The sequence below is a fragment of the Trichechus manatus genome, unplaced genomic scaffold (genome assembly GCF_000243295.1).
Source record: "Trichechus manatus latirostris isolate Lorelei unplaced genomic scaffold, TriManLat1.0 scaffold00039, whole genome shotgun sequence".
Taxonomy (NCBI): Eukaryota; Metazoa; Chordata; class Mammalia; order Sirenia; family Trichechidae; genus Trichechus; species Trichechus manatus.
Window position 1 is genome coordinate 9,810,407 of NW_004443975.1, and position 21,235 is coordinate 9,831,641.

The window sequence follows — 21,235 nt, forward strand, 5'->3', positions numbered from 1 at the left end:
TTATAGAAAATATTACAAAATAATTATCAGCCAAAAATGTAGGAAAAGTTATTATAATGGGTGTCCATGAGGCCTGGAAACATAGATGAATGTACATAACGTCATCGCGGACATCTTCAATATTTAAAACAAATAAAATTAAAAAATTATGTTTTTGGACTTTATAAACAACGTGTAGAATTCTATCAGGCAGTTAATAAAAATTTTATGGTTGTGTGTGTGTGCTGTTTGTGGATTTTAACTTTTAAAAATATTAGCAAGAGGGTTAGATGTTTGATCTGGAAGATGTTTAAAAATGTCATTTGTGATTTCTTTCTCATTCTAAATCTATATTCACTTTCCTACCTATATTTGTGTTCGTAATTTTATATTCTTCATCTTAAAGAGGGCCCCACTGACTGTATGAGCTTCAGTTATTGCAAAACTAGGATCTGCCCGTTTACAACCACCTCAGAGAAATCACTGACTTTCTCTGCAGCCTATTTCCTATTTAAAAAAAAAAAAAAAAAAGACATTTGCCCTGCATTGCCTCAAAGATGCTGTGAAGAACAAAGGAAACTGGTGGGCAAGAGAGTCCTGCAAAGCACACAACTGCTCACAACGCGAAGCTCCTCGGAACCGAAGGGTAGGCCGCTTGCCTATATTGTTGTCCTCCCCGCACCGACCCCCGCGGGCTCTCCTGACCCCGGCCCTGCCGGACCCCGACAGTTGCCGGGTAGAACGAAGTGCTGAAGACAGCTGGGATGTAGTCGTCGGAGTGTAGCACTTGCCCCTTGGGAGAAACTAAGGTCAGAGAGGACGGGTGAGGGCAGGGCGCGGTCTTCCATCGGGGGCGGGACCTCAGGGGCGGGGCGGGTGGTCGCGGAGGGGGCGTGACTGATGTCCTGGAGGGGCGGGGCACCAGCCATCAGCCCCTCTCCTAGAGCCCTCGAGCCTCTTCGGTAGCGGAAGTTCCGGTGTCGGTGAGTAGAGGTCAGAGGTCAGGAGGAAGTTGATACGTGGCCGCCGCCTGTCCCCGCTGAGGAGGCGCAGCAGCCGGAGATGGCGGCGGTGCTGAATGCAGAGCGACTCGAGGTCTCTGTCGACGGCCTGACGCTAAGCCCAGACCCAGAGGAGCGGCCTGGTGCGGAGGGTGCCCCGCTGTTGCCACCGCCGCTGCCGCCACCTTCGCCTCCGGGGTCGGGCCGGGGCCCAGGCGCCGCAGGGGAGCAGCCCGGGGAGGCGGCGGCGGGGGGCGCGGCGGAGGAGGCGCGGCGGCTGGAGCTGCACTGGGGCTTTGGCCTGGAGGAGCTGTACGGCCTGGCGCTGCGCTTCTTCAAAGGTGAGCCGGGCCGGCCGCTTGCCCTTTTTCCGGCACTGGAAGCCCGGCCTGGGCTGTGTCCCCCAGGGTGACTGGGCCTGTCTCTCCCGCACCCACTGCGGTGACCGGACCAGGGCTCCGCCCTTGGGGCTACCTGAAGCTTGTCACTATCCGCCCGGCCACCAGGTCACACCCCTGAGTGGCCTGGAACCTGGGTTTAGCACTCCCGAGTCCCGCCTTCCCGAGGTTACCAGGGCTTTTTACCTGATTTAATTTCTCCAGTTTCCACGAGCCGAGGTATCCCCTTTTGAGCCCTCTCTCCCAGAGATCCCATTTTGATGTTGCCTTTTTACTGTCGTTTTCCTTTTCCTGTTTCCCATGGCATGGACATCAGACCTCGCCGAGTTTTCCTCCTTCCCCATAGTGAAAGAAGTCTTTCTATAGGTTCCACACATGCTCTGTCCAGCCATTCTGGGGAACCATAAACTCGAATAGGACTTAATTACCTAGCAGTAATAATGTGGCAGAGAGAAGGAAGTAAAATATTAAGCCAATACATCCTCTCCGGCTTGTCATACTCAAAGGAGAAAGGATGTCCACTGTGTTCTGGCAGCTTCTAGATGGTTAAATTTTTACCTTGTAAGCAATTTGGAAGAGTGAATTCTCAGAGTAAGGCCTAAAAGTATCGTCTATGCTTCTAGCAGAATTAATTGAAAAATGTCTTTTTTCTCAGAGCAAGATGGTAGTATGTTTTTTTTTTTTTTACTGGATGATTCACTTAGTTAAATGGTGCTGATAGTCACATGATTTTTTCAGTGAGAAAAACTGGTAAGAAGTCGTTAGTTTGATTCTTAGGGGTAGACGGGTGGGAAGAGATACGTGCAAATGAGACTTTAAAAGTGGTTGCTAGGTTCTGTATACATTCCGGAACAGCATATTTATGACACCTTTCCTGGAGAGAGTACCTTTTTGAAGTACATATTTACTAGCTGAAGTTGAGTAGTTCAATGTAGTGACACATCCTAAAGTTGTTTCCTTGAAATATAACTTAAATTGTGCAAGCTACTGAAAATGTCCCTTTACAAATTTTCCAGAACATTTGATCAGTCCGTATTCATTGCATTTTTTATTTACAAATTTACCCTTGAAATATTTATTGTCATTGCATAATAAGTTCAGCCCTCTGTGCACTAGCTAGCTTGGGGAATTGGTAATGGCTAATGGGTTTTGGATACTTGACCTGTAGGTCACTGGCTTGAATTTAAAGTTTGCTGTAGTGATGATATATTACCACGTTTATAAAAATCTAGTGGTTTCTATAATATTTCTATAACTACATTCTATCTTAAATTTTTAGGCTTGGAACTTTTCCAGTATTCAGTAATATTAAAGGGAGAAATAGCACAGGAGCAATAACAAGCTACCTTTCTGCATGGATCATTACATCAGCTAGCAATGAAGAGGCTATTAGTGTAGGAGATGCCTAATTGAGGGGAAAAAGAAAAATACGGATCCAGAAGCACTCAGAAGAATTATGGAGAGTGGAGTGAGCCAAGTGTTGCTGTGTTTGTTTTAATGTATGAATTTTTCTAGTGAAATACTTGTGTTTTAATCAGTCTTGCAAGAATTTCTAGTAGATCATTATTTTGTGGTTTTGTACCAATAGCTTACAAGAATTAAAATTACATATTCTCTTCTGCTGTGGAGTAAACATAAATCTTGAAAGCATGGATATCTTTTCCATTGAAAATATCTTGGACTGGGGGTAGGAACCCTTTTTCTGGTTCCAGCCCTGTCACAGTGGTCATAGGCCAGTGACTGAACCCATTATGTCAGCTCCCTACCCTCTTAATTTTGTGAAGATAAAAGTAAAATAAAAGATGAAAATGTAGGTAAGTGTAAGTGTCTTAATTACCCAGTGCGGCTGTAACAAAAAATATTTTCTCACAGTTTAGGAGGCTAAAAGTCCAAATCATGGTCTTGGCCATGACAGTTGCTTCTGTGAGCCTCTCTCCTAGTTTCTGGTGTTTGCTGGCATTCCTTGGTGTTTCTTTGCTTGTAGCTCCCAGCCAGCTCACCTCCCTTTCTGTCTATTCTGCTCTTTTTATAAGACACAACACTGAAGGAATTATATTTAGGACCTGCCCTACTCTGCCGTGACCTCAGTAACATAACAAAAGAAACCCCCTATTTCCAAACAGGTTCATATTTACAGGAACAGGGGTGAGGACTTCCATACATCTTTTTGGGAGACACAGTTCAAGCCATAACAGTATTTTACCATCTAAACTTTATTCAGTAGACATCTGTCAAATCCTTATTAGAGAAGGTGTTATATTAGGTTAGCGCTATAGTTAAACAGGGAGCCCTGGTGGTGCAGTGGTTAACAGCTCAGGCTGCTAACTAAAAGGTCAGCAGTTCGAATCCACCAGGCACTTCTTGGAAACCCTATGGGGCAGTTATAGTCTGTCCTATAGGGTCGCTATGAGTTGCAGTCGACTCGACGGCAGCGGGTACAGGTATAGGTAAATAGTACATTCCCCTTGCCATTAAGGAAGTTACAGTCCAAAAGAGGAAATAAAGACCCAGTGACAACTGCAGTACAGGATTGAGGGAGCAGATGCCATTCCAGAGAGGAGGAAAGCCAAGAGCCGTGAAAATCTAAAAGGGCAAGCAATATATGTCTGGAAAATGGCAATTAGGAAATAGTTTGACCTAGAGAGCTGGAAAAGTAAGGTGGAGACAGGTCATGAAAGGCTATGGTAAATAGTTTGGCCTTTTTTTTTTCAGTAGACAGTGGGTAATCGTTGAAGGTTTTTAAAAGGAGGAGCAAAATGACCCATCTCTAGCCTAGCCCATAGTAGCCTGTTGTCGTTGAGTCGATTCCGACTCATAGTGACCTTATAGGACAGAGTGGAACTGCCCCGTAGGGTTTCCAAGGAGATCCTGGTGGATTTTTGGTTAGCTGCTGTAGCTCTTAACCACTACAGCACCAGGGTTTCCAAATATTTCCTTCTTAAATATTTATTGCCTTAATAAGCTGGTAGATGTCTGCATTACTTTAACATTCCAGAGTAATAATTGCCACCGGTTATTGAGCAGATGTTCACTAAATGTCAGATACAATGCTGAAAGCTGTATATACAGTGTTTTGTTTAATCCTCCGCCAGTTCTTCAGTGAGGGTATTATCCCCGTTTCTTAGTTGTGAAACCTGCCCAAGGCCATTCAGTTTTTAAAAATGAGAGACAGAGTTGGTTGTCAGCTTGTCCAAAATCCAAAGATAGTTCTTCCTACCACAGGAGGAACCCTGTGTATTCTGAGGGAGATAATTCAAAGCTACCTACTCTGTTCTTATCACATGTGGAATGTTAATATATTTACTTGAAAATAGTAAGGATAATGGAATGATCCAAATTGATGAAGTTTTTCTAAGTGTGATCACTTTATTGAGTCTCTTTAGATATCTGGAAAAGGAAAATGTGGATGAGAGAACTTCTACTCTGAATTCCTGCATAACATTGCTATCAGGTTTGAAATTTTGGATGGAATGGTAAAATCCCCTCCAAAGGACTGAAATAAGTGTGCCCATCAAAAAGACTGATATGCTAAATTCCATTGCTAAAAACCAGCCACACTGAGTTGACTCTGACTCATGGTGACCCCATATATGTCAGAGTAGAACTGTGCTTCATAGGGTTTTCAATAGCTGGTTTTTCAGAGTTGATCATCAGGCCTTTCTTCTGAGGTGCCTTTGAGTAGACTCGAGCCTACAACTTCTCAGTTAGCAGCTGAACACATTAACTGTTTGCGCCACCCAGGGATTCAAAATTCCATTGCTACTAATACAATATTAGACTCTTCCTCTGGAAAGAATTAATCTCATCCTTTGGTGGTGGGGGGGCAGCATTCAGCCAGTGCAATCATGGTTTGTGTCACTTTTTTACTCTTGTAAGCTAAAAATGGGTGTGGAAATTTTTTTTTAATGAAAACCAAAGACAAAGGAAAGATTAGTCCAAAGGACTAATGGACCACAACTACCACGGCCTCCTCCAGACTGAGTCCCGCACAACTAGATGGTGCCCGGCTACTACCACCAGCTGCCCTGACAGGGATCACAATAGAGGGTCCCGGACAGAGCTGGAGAAAAATGTAGAACAAAATTCTAACTCACAAAAGAAGACCAGACTTACTGGTCTGACAGAGACTGGAGAAACCCCAAGAGTATGGCCCCCAGGTACCCTTTTAACTCAGTATTGAAGTCACTCCTGAGGTTCACCCTTCAGCCAAAGATTAGACAGGCTTGTAACACAAACCGGAACACATGTAGCTCAGCCATGTGTGCAAGACTAAATGAGCACACAAGCCCAGGGGCAAGGACGAGAAGGCGGCAGAGGACAGGAAGCCTGGATGAATGGAAATGGGGAACCCAAGGTCAAGAAGGGGAGAGTGGTTGATACGTTGCAGAGTTGGCAACCAATGTCACAAAATAACATGTGTATTAATTATTTAATGAGAAACTAATTTTCTCTCTAAACCTTCATCTAAAGCACAATTAAAAAATTTTTTTTTTAAGTTTAAAATTTCTGAATTTTTATTATGGAGAATTTTGAATATGCACAAAAAACAAACAGAATAGTACAGTGAACCTCCGTGTACCCGTTGCCAAGCTAGATGCACCCACCCGCCTCCCGTGTCATCTGTAAATATTTCATATGTATCTCTAAAAGATGAGAACCCTTTTTTTTCCTAAAATGACCACAATACCATTATCACACTTAGAAAAATTAAAAATATATAATAATTCATTAATATCAGATACCTAGTCAAGTGATCACATTTCCAGTTTTTTTCTTTTTTATATAATGTATTTTATTTTTGTTGTTGAGAATATACATAGCAGAACATACACCAGTTCAATTTCTGTATGTGCAATTCACTGACATTGATTATATTCTTCAAGTTGTGCAACCATTCTCACCCTCCTTTTCTGAATTGTTCCTCCCCCATTAACATAAACTCACTGCCCCCTAAGTTTCCTATCTTATTTTTTGAGTTGCTGTTGTCAGTTAGTTCACATATAGATAGATCTTAAAAGAGTACAGTGCTCAAGACAGACATTCTTTACTAGTTAAGCTCAGCTACTGTTTGGTTTTAAGAAGACATCAGGGGATATTTTTGGATTAAGTTTTAAAGATTATCTCAGGACAGTAGTTTCAGGGGTTCATCCAACCTCCATGGCTCCAGAAAGACTGGATTCCTTGAGAATTTGAAATTCTGCATTTTCCCCATTTTGATCAGGATTCGTCTGTAGAGTCTTTGATCAAAATGTTCATAATGGTAGCCAGGCACCATCCAGTTCTTTTAGTCTCATGGTAAAGGAGGCAGTTGTTCATGGAGGCAATTGGCCACACATTCCGTTTCCTCCTTTTATATTCCTGGCTCTTTCTTCCTCTGTTGCTCCAGGTGATAGAGACCAATTATTGTGCCTTGGATGGCCACTTGCAAGCTTTTAAGACCCCAGGCACTACACAATGAACTAGGAGGTAGAACAGAAACCCTAAACACGTTATTAAACCAATTAACTGGGGTGTCCCATGAAACCATGACCCTGAACCTCCAAACCAAGGAGCCAAATCCCATGAGGTGTTTGGTGTACATAAGCAGCCTCAGCATCTACTGTTTGTGAGTGGGTCGTTGTTGTAAGTATATCTATCACACATCTTCTGCCAATTCAACTTTTTACAGGTGTACAACTTACTGACAGTAATTACGTTAATCAGCTTGCAGCCCTGCTATTAATCAATACAACCCTACCCTTAATCAATGCTATTTTTCCATCACCGTAAACTCAAACTCAGTACTCCATAAGCAATAACTTCTCTCCCCCACCCCTTCTCCCTGAATCCCACACCTGGTAACCACTAAGAAACCTTGGTCTCTATACATTTGTCTTTTCTTGTCTTTTTATGTAAGTGAGGTCATACAATGTTTGTCCTTTTGTGATTGACTTATTTTACTCAGCATAATGTCTTCAAGCTCCGTCCATATTGTAGCATATATCAAGATATTTCTCTTACTGGCTGAGTAGTATTCCACTGTATGTGTGTACCGCGTTTTGTTTATCCATTCATCTGTTGATGGGCATTTAGGTTGTTGCTACCTTTTGGCTATTGTGAATAATGCTGCAGTGAACACGGGTGTATAAGTCTCTTTTAGAGTCTCTGCTTTTAAGTCTTTTGGGTACATACATACCTAGGAGTGGAATTGCTGGGTCATATGGTTGTTCTATTTTTAGTTTTTTGAACACCTGCCACACTATTTTCTGCAACGGCTGTACCATTTGCATTCCCACCAGCAATAGATAAGGGTTCCAGTTTCCCCACATCCTGGCAAACATTTGTTATTTTCTATTCTTTTATTTATTTTTTTTATCTTAGCTATCCTTGTGGGAGTGAAATGATATCTCATTGTGGTTTTGATTTTTCATTTCTCTGACGGCTAATGACTTTGAGCATGTCCTATGTGTTTGGTGGCCATTTGAATGTCCTGTTTGGTGAAATGCCTATCAGGTCCCTTGTTCATTTCATGATTGGGTTATTTGTCTTTTTTGATAAGTTGTGGGAGTTTTATATAGGTATGGGTCGCTTAACATCTGTTTGGGCAATGTCGACTGCATATACGTCTTTGGTTCCATAAGGTTATCCCAATCAGAGAATGGCACATAGGGGACTTATTTTGCTAAGCAGAAGATCAGATCTGTCTCTTGGCTGCCCCAGCTCTGAGATGGCAGGGGGAGGGGATCCTGACACCTGTCCGTGGCTGCCTGTCCCACTGTGCTTGCTTCAGACAGGGACCACACAGATGCCACCAGAGCCGCCAAGGGGCTTGCCCCTCGAAGCCACTGCCCCACTCAGCCAGGTGCCCTGTGCATCATGCTCTGGCAGGCGGGACTGGAAGAGTTTAAAGCCCTATAGGGAAGGCAGGCAGGGAGGAGGGAAGGGAAGGGAAGGGAGCTGGTGGGGTGGAGGGGCCGGGAGCCTGCTGGCTGGACAGTGAGTGCAGGTGGGTATGGCTCTGGGAGACCAAGTGCGACCACATGGGACTGGCAGAGGAGCCCAAGTTTTTGCGAAGTTCCCTGGGCGCACAGGCAGCCCAACCATCCTGAGCTCCTCTTTCCTGTATATAATACAGTGTTTGTACAGCATCCAAATCACATAACATCATATTTCACAGAATGTATTGTGGATATTAAGCTATGCATACCTGTGTTTGGTTATTAGATTCTTATCAGATATGTGATTTATGAAGATATTCTCCCAGTTGGTAGCTTGACATTTCCAGTTTTGTGTCATAATTTTTTTTTAAATGGTTTGTTTAAATAAGGATCCAAATAAGATCTGCACATTGCAATTAATTGATAATGTTCCTCTCCCTTTTTTTTGCCTTTGCAATTGGGTGGTTTTTCATTATATTTGGCTGATTGCATCCCTGTGCTTTAACATACTCTCTGATACCTGTATTTCTGTAGTTGAATCTAAAGACATGATCAGGTTCAGGTTCTTCTCTTTTTTTGCAAGACTTCTTCATGCTGTGTTTTTTCATCCATGAGGCGATAAATGTTGGGTTGTATCTCTTTTAATGATGTTAGAAGCCGTTGATGATTAATGTCTGAATCTGTTAATTCATTAGGAATTGAAAAATGATGATATTCTAATTGTCTTTCCTTCGCTAGAACACTTTTCCTCATCTACTATTTGGCTTCCCTGGAGTGCAGTTCAAATAGGAAAGGAAAGTGAATGCTTTCTCTTTTTACTAGTTTTCAAAGTAATGAGTTGTTTCCCTAGCAGCCTCAAAATGTGACAAATTTGTGTTTTATTTTTTAAATATCATTCTGAATTCATGCTTTAAACATATTTGATGGTTTTTTGTTTTGATTCTCGCTGTTTTTATTATTGATGCCCAAATTGTAAAATCTTTGGTGAATGGGAGCCTTTTCAAGTTGGATCCTGAGTTCCTTTGACATGACTTACCGATCTCCGACAGCTTCCTTGCTATCTGGTATAAGATGTTCCAGGTTTATCTTACACATTTCCTAGCTCAAACCAGGAATCAGCCGTTTTTCTGAGGAGCCATGGTTTCTTTTAGCAGGAAATGCATTCGAAGAGCCGTATTCTGGGTACCGGGGGAGGGTGTTCATTGCTACTGAACTGGTCATTGTTTCTAGCCTTCTCAGTAGCCAGATCTAGGGTGTGTGCTGCGGGGTGAGGGTAATGTTTGATGGTGTGATATATGAAAGGTAAAAGGAAGCTGTAGTTGGATTTGGAGAGACTTAAATCTTCTACTCAGTTTCTTTATGAAATAGTTAATATATTTTCACTAGCATTGCTGTTGATTACACTTAGTTATATTACTGACAACTGAGAGGCAATCATATGGAAATCCTGAAATGGTTCATTTTCCTGTAGTCTTGCTTAAGTATAGGTTTATACAAGAACTTTTATAAATGGTGTAATTAATGTTTTAAAATACTGTACAGTTATAAGTTATTCATTGGTAATATATATAATTAGCATGTACCTCTTGGATTTGGGTGCATATAAGGTCGCTGTGAGTTGGAATTTATTCGAGGGCAACAGGCAAACCACAGATAATTTCAAGTTTAGTTGTTACTGTCAGACAGCTGTTGGGGGCAGTGGTGGTTCAGAGGTAGGCCTTACATTCGGGAGACTCAGGTTCGATTCCCAGCTAGTGCACCTCATGCACAGTCGACACCCATCTACTTCTGAAAATCAGCCAGTGAAGACCCTGTGGATCACAACCGTCAAATTTGCAACCGATCACGGGGATGACGCAGAACCAGGCAGTGTTTGATTTTGTTGTGCACGGGGACATCATGAGTTGAGTGCCAACTTGACGGCAGTTAACAACAACAACATATATATATATATATAAAACATTTACCATTTCAACTATCATATCTATTTTTAATTGCTTGGGAAAATGTATTTTATGTGTTGTGTTAGTTTCCTGTTGATGGTATAACAAATTACAACAAACTTAATGGATTACAACACGTATTATTTTACATTTCTGGAGGTCAGCAGTTTAAAATGAATCTTACTGGTCTAAAATCAGGGTGTCAGCAGGACTGCGTTCCTTCTGAAGGCTCTAGGGGAGAATCTGTTTCCTTGCCTTTTCCAGCTTCTAGAGGCCCCTTCCTCCATCTTCAAAGCCAGCAGCATAGCATCTTCAAATCTCTCTTTGACTCTTCTGCCTCCTCTTCCATTTGTAAAGATCTTTGTAATTACATTGGGCCCACCTGTATAGTCCAGAATAATCTCCCCATTTTAAGGTAAGCTACAAGCTTAATTCCATCTGCAACCTTAATTTCCTTTTTTCCATGCAACCATGCATGTTCATAGGTACCGGGGATTAAGGCATGGATTTCTTGGGGGGTCTATTTTTCCACCTACCACATATGTCATAATATCTTACAAACTACTGAAATTGAGCCTGTGAATTTACTCTTTTTACCTTTTTATCAAAGTGGAAGCCTAAGTAATTGAAAAGGTCAAGTTGTACTTCAGAATTTATAGTGAAAAATAATCATCCCCTGTCTCTCTTCTTCCTCATCTCTAAAACCTTCTCTCCTGAGGCAACCAGTTTCAATTATTTTAACCTTTTTTTTTCCTGATATTTACTTCCATTTTCCTGCTGCTTCTTGGATTTAAATATATATGTATATTTCTCACTTGTGTATGTATCTCTATCTCTTCCTCCTTCCGTTTTCCCAAACTCCTAATTTTGTGATATCACATTTTAAGGCTAAATCAGTGTTGAATTTGTATTTGTAGGTATTATTCATTGCTGAGACAGGTTGTGCATTTTCATTACATTTTGTTTCTTGGGCAAACTGTAGTTAGAGGTGACTATTTTGTCTTCAAATAACTTTTTTTTTTTACTAAAAAAAAAAAAAAAAAAAAGGCGTCCCTCCTAGATGCACCTAAACTCTTGTTCCAGTCTTAACTTTCTACCTTAAAGGTCTGTTGCCCGATTGTCATCCCAGGAAATTACCTTTTTCTCTCTGCTGTATATTCTCTTTTCCTTCCATTGTTCTCTTTTGTAGTTGTTCATTCCCTTACTTTGGGAGTGCATATCCTCTAGTAGAGGAGCCTTAGTGCTGCAGACAGTTAAGCGCTCAATTGCTAACCTAAAGGTTGGTGATTTGAACCTACCCAGCAGCTCTGGGAGAAGGACCTGGCAATATGCTTCTGTAAACCTTATGGGGCAGTTCTACTCTGTCACATGGGGTCGTCATGAGTCAAAATTGACTCGATGACACCTAACAACATTCTCTAGTAACTTCGTGAGAAGAGAATACATGGGAAATGAAAAAAAATTTCTTTTTTTATTGTACTTCAGGTGAAGGTTTACGGAACAAATGATTTCTCATGAAACAGTAGTACACATATTGTTTTATGACATTGGTTAACAACCCCACGACATGTCAACCCTCTCGCTTCTCGACCACCCCCCCTTTTTTTTTTTGGTGAAAATATACATAGCCAAAGATACACCATTTCAAAAATTTCTACATGCACAGTTCAGTGACATCAACTACAGTCTTCTGATTGTGCTGCTATTCTCACTTTAGATGAGGTTTACAGATCAAAATAGTTTCTCATTAAACAGTTAGTACACATGTTGCCCTGTGACAATGGTTAACAACCTCACGACACATCAACACTGTCCTTACTCAACCTTGGGTTCCCTATCACAAGCTTTCCTGTCCCTTTCTGCCTTCTAGCCCTTGTGCCTGGACTGCTGTACCTCATTAGTCCCATTTGGTTTTATGGGGCTGTCCACTCCCCGGCTGAATGGTCAATCTCGGAATTGACTTCATCACTGAGCTAAAAGGGTGTCTGGGGGCCATACTCTCGGGGTTTCTCCAGTCTCCTTTTTTGTGTGTGTTAGATTTTTGTTCTACATCCTTTTCCAGCTCTGTGCAGAACCCTCTGTTGTGATCCCCGGTCAGAGCAGTGAGTGGTGGTAGCCGGGCACCATCTAGCTGTACTGGACTCAGTCTGGTGGAGGCCTTGGAAGCTGTGGTCCATTAGTCCTTCGGACTTATCTTTTCCTTGTTTCCTGTTCTCTTCATTCTCCCTTGCTCCTGAAGGGATGAGACCAGTGGAATATCTTAGATGGCTGCTCACAGGCTTTTAAGACCCCAGACGCTACTCACCAAGGTAGAATGTAGAACATTGTCTTTATAAACTGTGTTATGCCAAATGAGCTAGATGTTCCCCGAGACCATGGTCCCAACAGCCCTCCACCCAGCAGTTCAGTCCCTCAGGGAGTTTGGCTGTCTATGGAGCTTCCATGACCTTTCCTTGTACAAGTTGTGCTGGTTTCCCCAGTATTGTGTACTGTCTCACCCTTCACCCAAGATACCACTTACCTATTGCCTATTTAGTATTTCCCTCATCCCCACCCCTCCCATCCCTGGTAACCAACAAAGATTGTTACATTTTGTGTGTGAACTTTTTCATGGGTTTTTACAATAGAGGTCTCATACAATATTTGTCCTTTTGTGATTGACTTATTTCACTCAGCATAATGTCCTCCAGTTTCATCCATGTTATGAGATGCTTCACAGATTCATCATTGTTCTTTCTCGTTGCACGGTACTCCGTTGTGTGTATGTACCATAGTTGGTTTATCCATTCATCTGTTGATGGGCATCTAGGTTGTTTCCATCGTTTTGCTATTGTGAACAATGCTGCCATGAACATAGGTGTGCATATGTCTCTTCGAGTGACGACTCTTATTTCTCTAGGATATATTCCTAGGAGTGAGATTGCTGGATCGAATGATATGTCTATTTCTAGCTTTCTGAGGAAGCGCCATATCATTTTCCAAAATGGTTGTATCATTTTGCATTCCCACCAGCAGTGCATAAGAGTTCCAATCTCCCCGCAGCCCCTCCAGCATTTGTTATTTCCAGTGTTTTTGATTCATGCCAGTAATGCCGGGGTGAGATGGTATCTCTTCGTGGTTTTAATTTGCATTTCTCTAATAGCTAGTGATCTCGAGCATTTCCTCGTGTGTCTGTTGGCCATTTGAATGTCTGTCTTCTTTGGTGAAATGTCTGTTCATTTCCTTTGCCCATTTTTTAATAGGATTATTTGTCTTTTTGTTGTAGAGGTGTTGGATTTTCTTGTAGATTATGGAGATTAGACCTTTGTCTGACTTGTACTGTCCAAAAATTTTTTTCCCAGTCTGTAGGTTCTCTTTTTGCTCTTTAGGTGAAGTCTTTTGAAGAGCATAGGTGTTTGATTTTTGGAAGATCCCAGTTATCTAGGTTATCCTCTGGGGTTTTTGTGTTGATGGTTATGGTTTGTATCCTGTTAATGCCATGTATTAGGGCCTGTAGCATTGGTCCTATTTTTTCTTTTATGAATTTTATAGTTTTTGTCTTTATATTTAGGTCTTTGATCCATTTTGAGTTAGTTTTTGTATATGGCGTGAGGTATGGGTCCTGTTTCATTTTTTTGCAGATGGATGGGAAGTCAAAATTTTGAGATATTGCCTTTCCAGAAATGTCTTTGTTTTGCCATCATGTTTTATTTAATAAGCTATAAACGTCTAGATTGGAAATAATTTCTGCTCAGAATTTTGAAGGCATTATTCCATTGTTTTCTAGCTTTCAGTATTCCTTTTATGAAGTCTATAGTTATTCTGGTTCTTGATGTGAATATGAATGTGACCTGTTTTTCTTTCTGAAAGCTTTTAGATTTTATCTCTAAAGTTCAGGAATTTCTTCAATTGTTGTCTTTTTGCTTGTTTTATTTATTTATTTATTTATTTTCAGTGATTGTGCTGAGCATTTGGTAGTTCTTTCCGTCTGGAAACTTGTGCCCTTCATTTATGGGAAATTTTCTTACATCATTTCTTTGGTAATTTTCTCTCCTTTTTCTCTCTCTGGTACGCTGCTATACAGACATTGGAGCTTATGGGTTGAATTTCTAATTCTCTTTATCTTTTCCCCTCTTTGTCTTTTTGTTCTGTTTTTTTAAGGAAATATCCTCAATTCCTGTCTTCCAACCTGTCTGTTAAAATTTAATCCTTGCGGTGTCTGGTATCCTCACCTGTGGAGCTTCTCTGATACATTTTCTCTGGTAAACATCCACCCCTCTGTTAAATTAGGGGCAAGGTAGCCATCTGCCTACTTGGGATTGCTAAATACAATGGGAGAGAGGGTGGCTGTCTGCTTCTTATAGACTTTAAACCACATTTTTTGTTTTTATCCAGACTCCAGCTTTCAGAAGAATCTGGTGCCTTCAAGTACTGAACCTTTTCAGGTTTCTCTAAATTGGTTTCCCTATTCCTCTTAGTGAGATTTCATGAGAGATCAGAGGTGATTGTGTATGGTAGGTCCACCATGTTTAGCTGGAGGTTTAGATGTATATTTCCTCTCTTTTTAGTTATATTTGCATCTTTAAAATTTTTTTGGAAATCATTTGACTTTTTGAGTGTACTTCTTCCTATAGTCCAGGAGTCAGCAAACTTTTTCTGTAAAGGGCCAGATAGTAAATGTTTTAGGCATATTGTTACTTTTTTTTTTTTTTGCTTTGTTTTATAACATTTTAAAAATGTAAAACCATTCTTAGCTCACAGACTTATGAAAACAGGCTATGGGTGGAGTTGGCCCAGTTTGCAGACCCCTGCTTTAGTCTGTCTCCTTTAATCTTACTTGATTTTTAACGTCACTTTTATTATTGGTATTCAGTTTTGTAGAAAATGAACTTCCTTATAATTGTTGCTGGACTGGTGATCTCTTTAAATTGGTTGAATTAAGAATGGTTAATTTTGTAGTCGGAGCCCTGGTAGCATAGTGGTTAAGAGCTCGGCTGCTGACCAAAACATTAGCAGTTCAAATCCAGCAGCCACTCCTTGGAAACGCTGTGGGGCAATTCTCCTCTATCCTATAGGGTCACTATGAGTCAGAATCGACTCGACGGCAGTGGGAGTTTAACTTTGTAGTCATGCCTCCCTAGGTACTACAAGTAGTCATTTTATACTTTTCATTGACAGTAATAAAGATGTGTTTTCACACTTGAGTCTAAAAAATAGCTCTGCAGCTTCTTTCCATGTGTATATATTTTTGGTTTTTGTTGTTGTTATTGCTAAGAAAGTAGAATTCCAAAATTGATTAAATAACCTTGTAGTAATTGACTCGAGTGTGGGAGCCTAGGATGATGCCTGTGTTGCTTTCTGCCAGGTCTGAAATAGAACTGTCCTCTAGGAATATGGCCTAGTTAAAGAATTTTCAGTTTTAGCATGGCCTTTTCTGTTTATGAAGTTAATGGTAATTACTACTTTATTTTTGCTAACTATGTTTAATGTTGGTGGAACCAGAAATAATTTAGAAGAAAGTTATTCTCATTTAACTTTAAAAAAAAAAAAAAAAAACAACCCTTGTGATGCGTGACCCAGAGCCACCTGGAGAGTAAGAGAGATGTAACTGTGGTTTGTAATCCTAATTGTCTGCCTAAGTTGTGGATGAAGGCTTTTCGTTCAGTGATTTCTTTGAAGCCTAGAAAGTCAACATGATGCTGGTTGTGCTGTATTTAAGGTGGTTGGGATTAGCATTTCCTCCTAGGTTTTGTGTTTTCCTCATGGGAGAATAATTGATCTGTTAACCTCATCCCAAAGGCTGAAAGATAAATTGCCTTGACTTCTTAAAAATATGTGTTTAAAAAAAAAGTGCATGTGTGTTCAATATAAAAGTACACATGCTTACTGTGGAAAATTAAAAAATGAGTAATAAGGAAGAAAATAAAATCAATCCATAATTCAGTCTTCCAGAAATAATTATTGCTAGCATTTCTTTATGTTTCCTTTTCCTTGACTTTTTTTAAAGACAAATTTGGTTTACAACTAGAACCAAAAAACCCAAAACCAAACCCATTGCCATTGAGTCCATTCAGACTCATAGCAACCTACAGGACAGCGTAGAACTGCCTCATACAGTTTCCAAGGAGCGGCTGGTGGATTCAAACGGCCGACCTTTTGGTTAGCAGCCGAGCTTTTTAACCACTATGCACCAGGGCTCCACAGCTAGAACAGTGATGGTTAATTTGAAGGTTCAATAAAGGAAGGATTATTGGGTAATTCTTAAAACACTATTTAGTGTATAAAAGATTCTATGAAAAATGCCAGTACAGTACAGTCACAAAAATGGATGTGCTGTTTTGCTCATTCTCATAGAAATTGACCCATAAAGTCAGTTTCTTCTTTAGTTAAATTTATCGAGATGGTTTTGGAGGTGAGTACCTGTGAACTGTCCCCGGGGTTTACAGTGGGGAACAAATCTATTTGACTACTTGACCAGGGCTAACATTTAAAAGCATATTCCTCTTTTTAAAAAATACTTTATGGGTTGACTATATTTTTTAACTCTCTCAGGTGTAAAAGGGGCAGACATTAACATATAAAATGTACCATGTCTACTGATGAGTCTCTCTGTAATGCTCAAGCCTAGATGAACAGCTTGCTAAAATGGGTACAGTTTCCTTATGGTTGTTTACTCACCGTCTCCCATAGTCCCCTAGTTTGCACTACCAAATGTTTGAAATAAAGCAAATTTATCACTTGGTAGGAAATTGACCCATCCCCCGTTAGTAAAACAATGGCAGTATTTTACAAATAACTTCATAGTAGTCATAGATAAAACTTTATTTTTCATATCCGCCAGCCCTATTAGCTTCAAATCGTCTCCCTGCAGCAAAAAAAAAAAAAAAAGTCAGTGTTTGAACATTACTGTATTATATGACTAATCAGAAAAATGTTTGTTCTTCCAATGAATAATGTTTCCATATGATTTTATCTTTACAGACATTTAGGTCAGTGGCTGCAACAGTGGGCTCAAATGTTACAACGATTGTGAGGATGGTGCAGGAACAGGCAGTGTTTCGTTCTGTTGTACATACAGCCGCTATGATTCGGAACTGACTCGATGGCACCTAACAAGCTAACAAACATTTAGGTCAAACCAACAGCTTTCATAGAATTCGTACACTTTTTCAAAAAAGAAAAAAAAGAAGCAAGCAGAACCCTTGGAACACTAACTGAACAAACTCAGAGGAAGTTTCTTTCGTCTGTGCTTCGTCCCAACTATTCCTCAGCCTTGGCATGCTTTTTTTTTTTTTTTTTAATCATCAGCAACATATTTTCCTTTTACAAGGCTCAAGGTAGGATGACATAAGTTTTTGCCTTTTTGATTTTAAAGAATAAAGCTCCTAAATAATCTTTCAACTAAAAGATTAAAATCTGAAGTTGGAGCAGTTTTTTTTTCAATAATATGGCCGTGGGGAGCTTTTTTGAGGGTAATGAAAGTGAGAAAGAAGTTCTGGGTTGTAAGTCTTTAATAATCACCTTGACACAGTTAGCATAAGAAAACTTTTGGTGATTAATATGTGCAATATTAAGTAGATAGTAAAGAAAGGTTATGGGAACTTTTAAAACTGGAGAAAGGCTTTTTGGTAAGTAGCGTAAATGCAGATAGTTGCGGTTGCTTTACATATTTCAACAGCCTGACAACATCTTAGAATACAGAATTCTAGCTAGCTAATTTTGTAAGATCCATTGCCATCGAGTCAATTCTTACTCATAGCGATGCTATAGGACAGAGTAGAACTACCCCATAGGGTTTCCAGGGGGCAGCTGGTGGATTTGAACCGCTGACCTTTTGGTTAGCAGCCGATCTGTTAACCCATTACACCACCAGACCACAATGTTTTCAGTCATTTCGTATATTTTCAAAAGCTGGATAATGAATAAGGAAGACTGAAGAATTATTGATGCCTTTGAGTTACGGCGTTGGTGAAGAATATTGAATAGACCATGAACTGCCAAAAGAACAAACCAGTCTGTCTTGGAAGAAGTACAGCCAGAATGCTCCTTAGAAGTGAAGATGGCGAGACTTCGTCTTACATACTTTGGACATGTTTTCAGGAGGGACTAGTCTCTGGAGAAGGACATCATGCTTGGTAAAGTAGAGGGTCAGCAAAAAAGAGGAAGACCCTCAACGAAATGGATTGACACAGTGGCTGCAACAATGGGCTGAAGCATAACGAATTGTGACGATGGTGCAGGACCGGGCAGTGTTTCGTTCTGTTGTACACGGGGTTACCATGAGTTGGAACTGACTCAGCGGCACCTAACAACAACGATTTTGTAAGAAAAATCTTAACCACAGTTTTTTTTAAAGAAAGAGTTACAGATTTAATTCCTTACCTAAATTCTTAAAATTTTATCTTTTCACATTCCCTTTGGGTCTTTGATTACATTGTAACATTACATAGTTGTAAGCATAGTGAATATATAATTCTACATTCTGTTTATTTTCATAAATCTGTTCTCTGAAATGCTATATAAGCTGTATAATTGTCATTTTAATAACTGTATAATCCGTTCAATGGATTACTGTAATTTAAGTAAATTTAAATAATGCAGGAGTGAACATGTGTAATGTTTTTCTCAAGATAATTTTTCAAAGTTGTATTTCAGAGAGATTTCATTGGGAAAATAATGATCAGAGAGATTTCATTGGGAAAATAATGAAATGAACAGTTCTTTTAGGCTTGTTGGATTTTACATGAAAGATAAGGTAAAGGTGTATTGTTTTGTAAATGTTTATTCATTTTGTTTTATTTTTAGTACATAAATTTAACACAACTGCTGGTCTATCATAAAGAGTTGAAGCAAATCTACTTCATTATCTTTTTGACCTAATGTTATTTTTTTCTAGCCAGAAGTAAACTCTAAAGTAATTTTGTCTTTACCTCTTAATATAATTTTGTTTGCAGTATATTTACCTGAAATATGCACCTAGACACATTTACTGTATCCAGGTTACAATTTTTAATTGACCTCAATAGCTTGTGAGCTCCATGAGGGCGATGAATCCCTCGTGTCCAGCACAATGATTTTTTTTTTCTCTTTTTTTTTTACTGTACTTTCGATGAAGGTTTACAGAGCAAATTAGTTTCTCATTAAACCATTAATATACATATTGTTTTGTGACATTGGTTACCAACCCTACAACATGTCAACACTCTCCCCTTCTCGACCTTGGATTCCACATTTCGATTCGTCCAGCTTTCCTCTCCCCTCCTGCCTTCTTGTCCTTGCCCCTGGGCTGGTGTGCCCATTTAGTCTTGTACACATGGTTGAGCTACGTGTATTGTTTGTTTTATGGGCCTGTCTAATCTTTGGCTGAAGAGTAAACCTCAGGAGTGACTTTAGTACTGAGTTAAAAGGCGATAGCACAATGATTTGCACACAGGGGCTCAGTAAGTATTTATTAAATTGAATAAATGACTAAAACAAGATTAATGTAATGTCCATGACTGATTAACTAGCATTCTGAAAGCTAGGCTTTTGAATTGAGAATTGCCTTTTAGTTGGTAAACATAAAATAAGAGCTTAGAGGAAGTTCCCTGGTTCTACATAGTCTGGAGGTATTGTTTGCTCAGTGGCAGAGAGTTGGCAAGTTCAGAGGTTACTGAGTTGTCTCCATTTTTATTAAGTAAGGTCAGTGCCACATTGTTGTCTTTTTAAAATATTTTTCCAAGTATTGCATGAGTTTGTTCTTGTTGAAAAAAATCTTAGCTATATGGAGGTTATATATAAGTGGGAAACTCGTCTTCAACCCCCCCCCCCAATTTTGCCAACCATTTCCCTAGAAATACTTCGTAACAGTTTAGAATGTGTCCTTCCATATATTGTCCTTTGAAAGATTAAAAAAAAGTCGCAAAGAAGACTTTAGTTCTCTTTGATGACCACTCCCAGTCCTAATCCCCTCCCTTCTTTCTCCTTCTTATTTATTTGGTGTGACTCCTTCTAGATCTGTTTTTTTTCTTTTTTGCATTTGTAGTCATATAAATGTACTCATAGGATATATGTGTGGGTGAGTTTAACATGCTGTATTTCATCAATCTAAGACTCATTATTTTACATATCATAAAGAGAGAAAAACTGCCATTTGTAACCATAAAATACCATAGATTGTAAAACCTAAACTGATATTAGAGATGTTAAAATGTGTGTGTGTGTGCACGTGTGCTGTTTAGAATTGATGAAATACATTGTGTGCTATGATTGTATATACTTTTCTGCAGTTTATTTTTTTCACTTAGCAGTGTTTCTTGTAATTGCTTTATTTATACCAAAAAATGAATGGACCACATTTTGTTATTCCCCTATTGATGAACTTTTAAGTTGTTTCCAGTAACAGGAAGACAGGACTGTATCTGCCTCTTTGTATATCTATGGGAGTGTCTCTCAAGGGTAAGGACCCCTTGTGGCACAGTGGTGAAATGCTCGGCTGCTACCTGAACCCACTTCGCAGTTTGCACCTACCAGCCACTCAGTGGGAGAAGGATGTGGCAGTCTGCTTCTGAAAAGGTTACAGCCTTGGAAACCCTATGGGGCCGTTCTGCACTATCATTAGGGTCTCTGTGAGTCTGAATCGACTCGATGGCAAGGGGTTTTTGTTTTTTTTTTAATCAAGGGTAGATAATGAGAACTGGAATCCCTGGGTTGTAGGGCATTGTTGTTGTTAGTTGTTGTGGAGTTGGCACTGACTCATGATGAACTTAAGTACAACAGAACAAAACATTGCCTGATCCTGTGCCATCCTCAGTCTTTGGTATGTTTCAGCCCATTGTTGCAGCCATTGTGTCAGTTCATCTCATGAAGGGTTTTCCTTATTTTCACTGACCCTCTACTTTACCAAACATGATGTCCTTTCCTAGCAATTGATCTTTCCTGATGACGTGTCCGAAGTAAGCAAGGCAACTCTTGCCACCCTTGCTTCTAAGGAGCATTCTGGCTATACTTCTTCCAAGACAAGTTTGTTCATTCTTCTG

General features: G+C 39.9%; 1 protein-coding gene across 1 annotated transcript in view; it reads left to right on the forward strand.

Annotated features, from left to right (window-relative positions):
- Positions 1 to 992: 992 nt before the first annotated feature.
- The window catches only part of ACBD3 (acyl-CoA binding domain containing 3), a 40,849-nt gene continuing 20,606 nt past the window's right edge, over positions 993 to 21,235 (forward strand). The window contains exon 1 of the mRNA XM_004375885.1: positions 993 to 1,321. Coding sequence (XP_004375942.1) covers positions 1,042 to 1,321 — 280 coding nt within the window. The 5' untranslated portion in view covers positions 993 to 1,041. The remainder of the gene's footprint in view (positions 1,322 to 21,235) is intronic.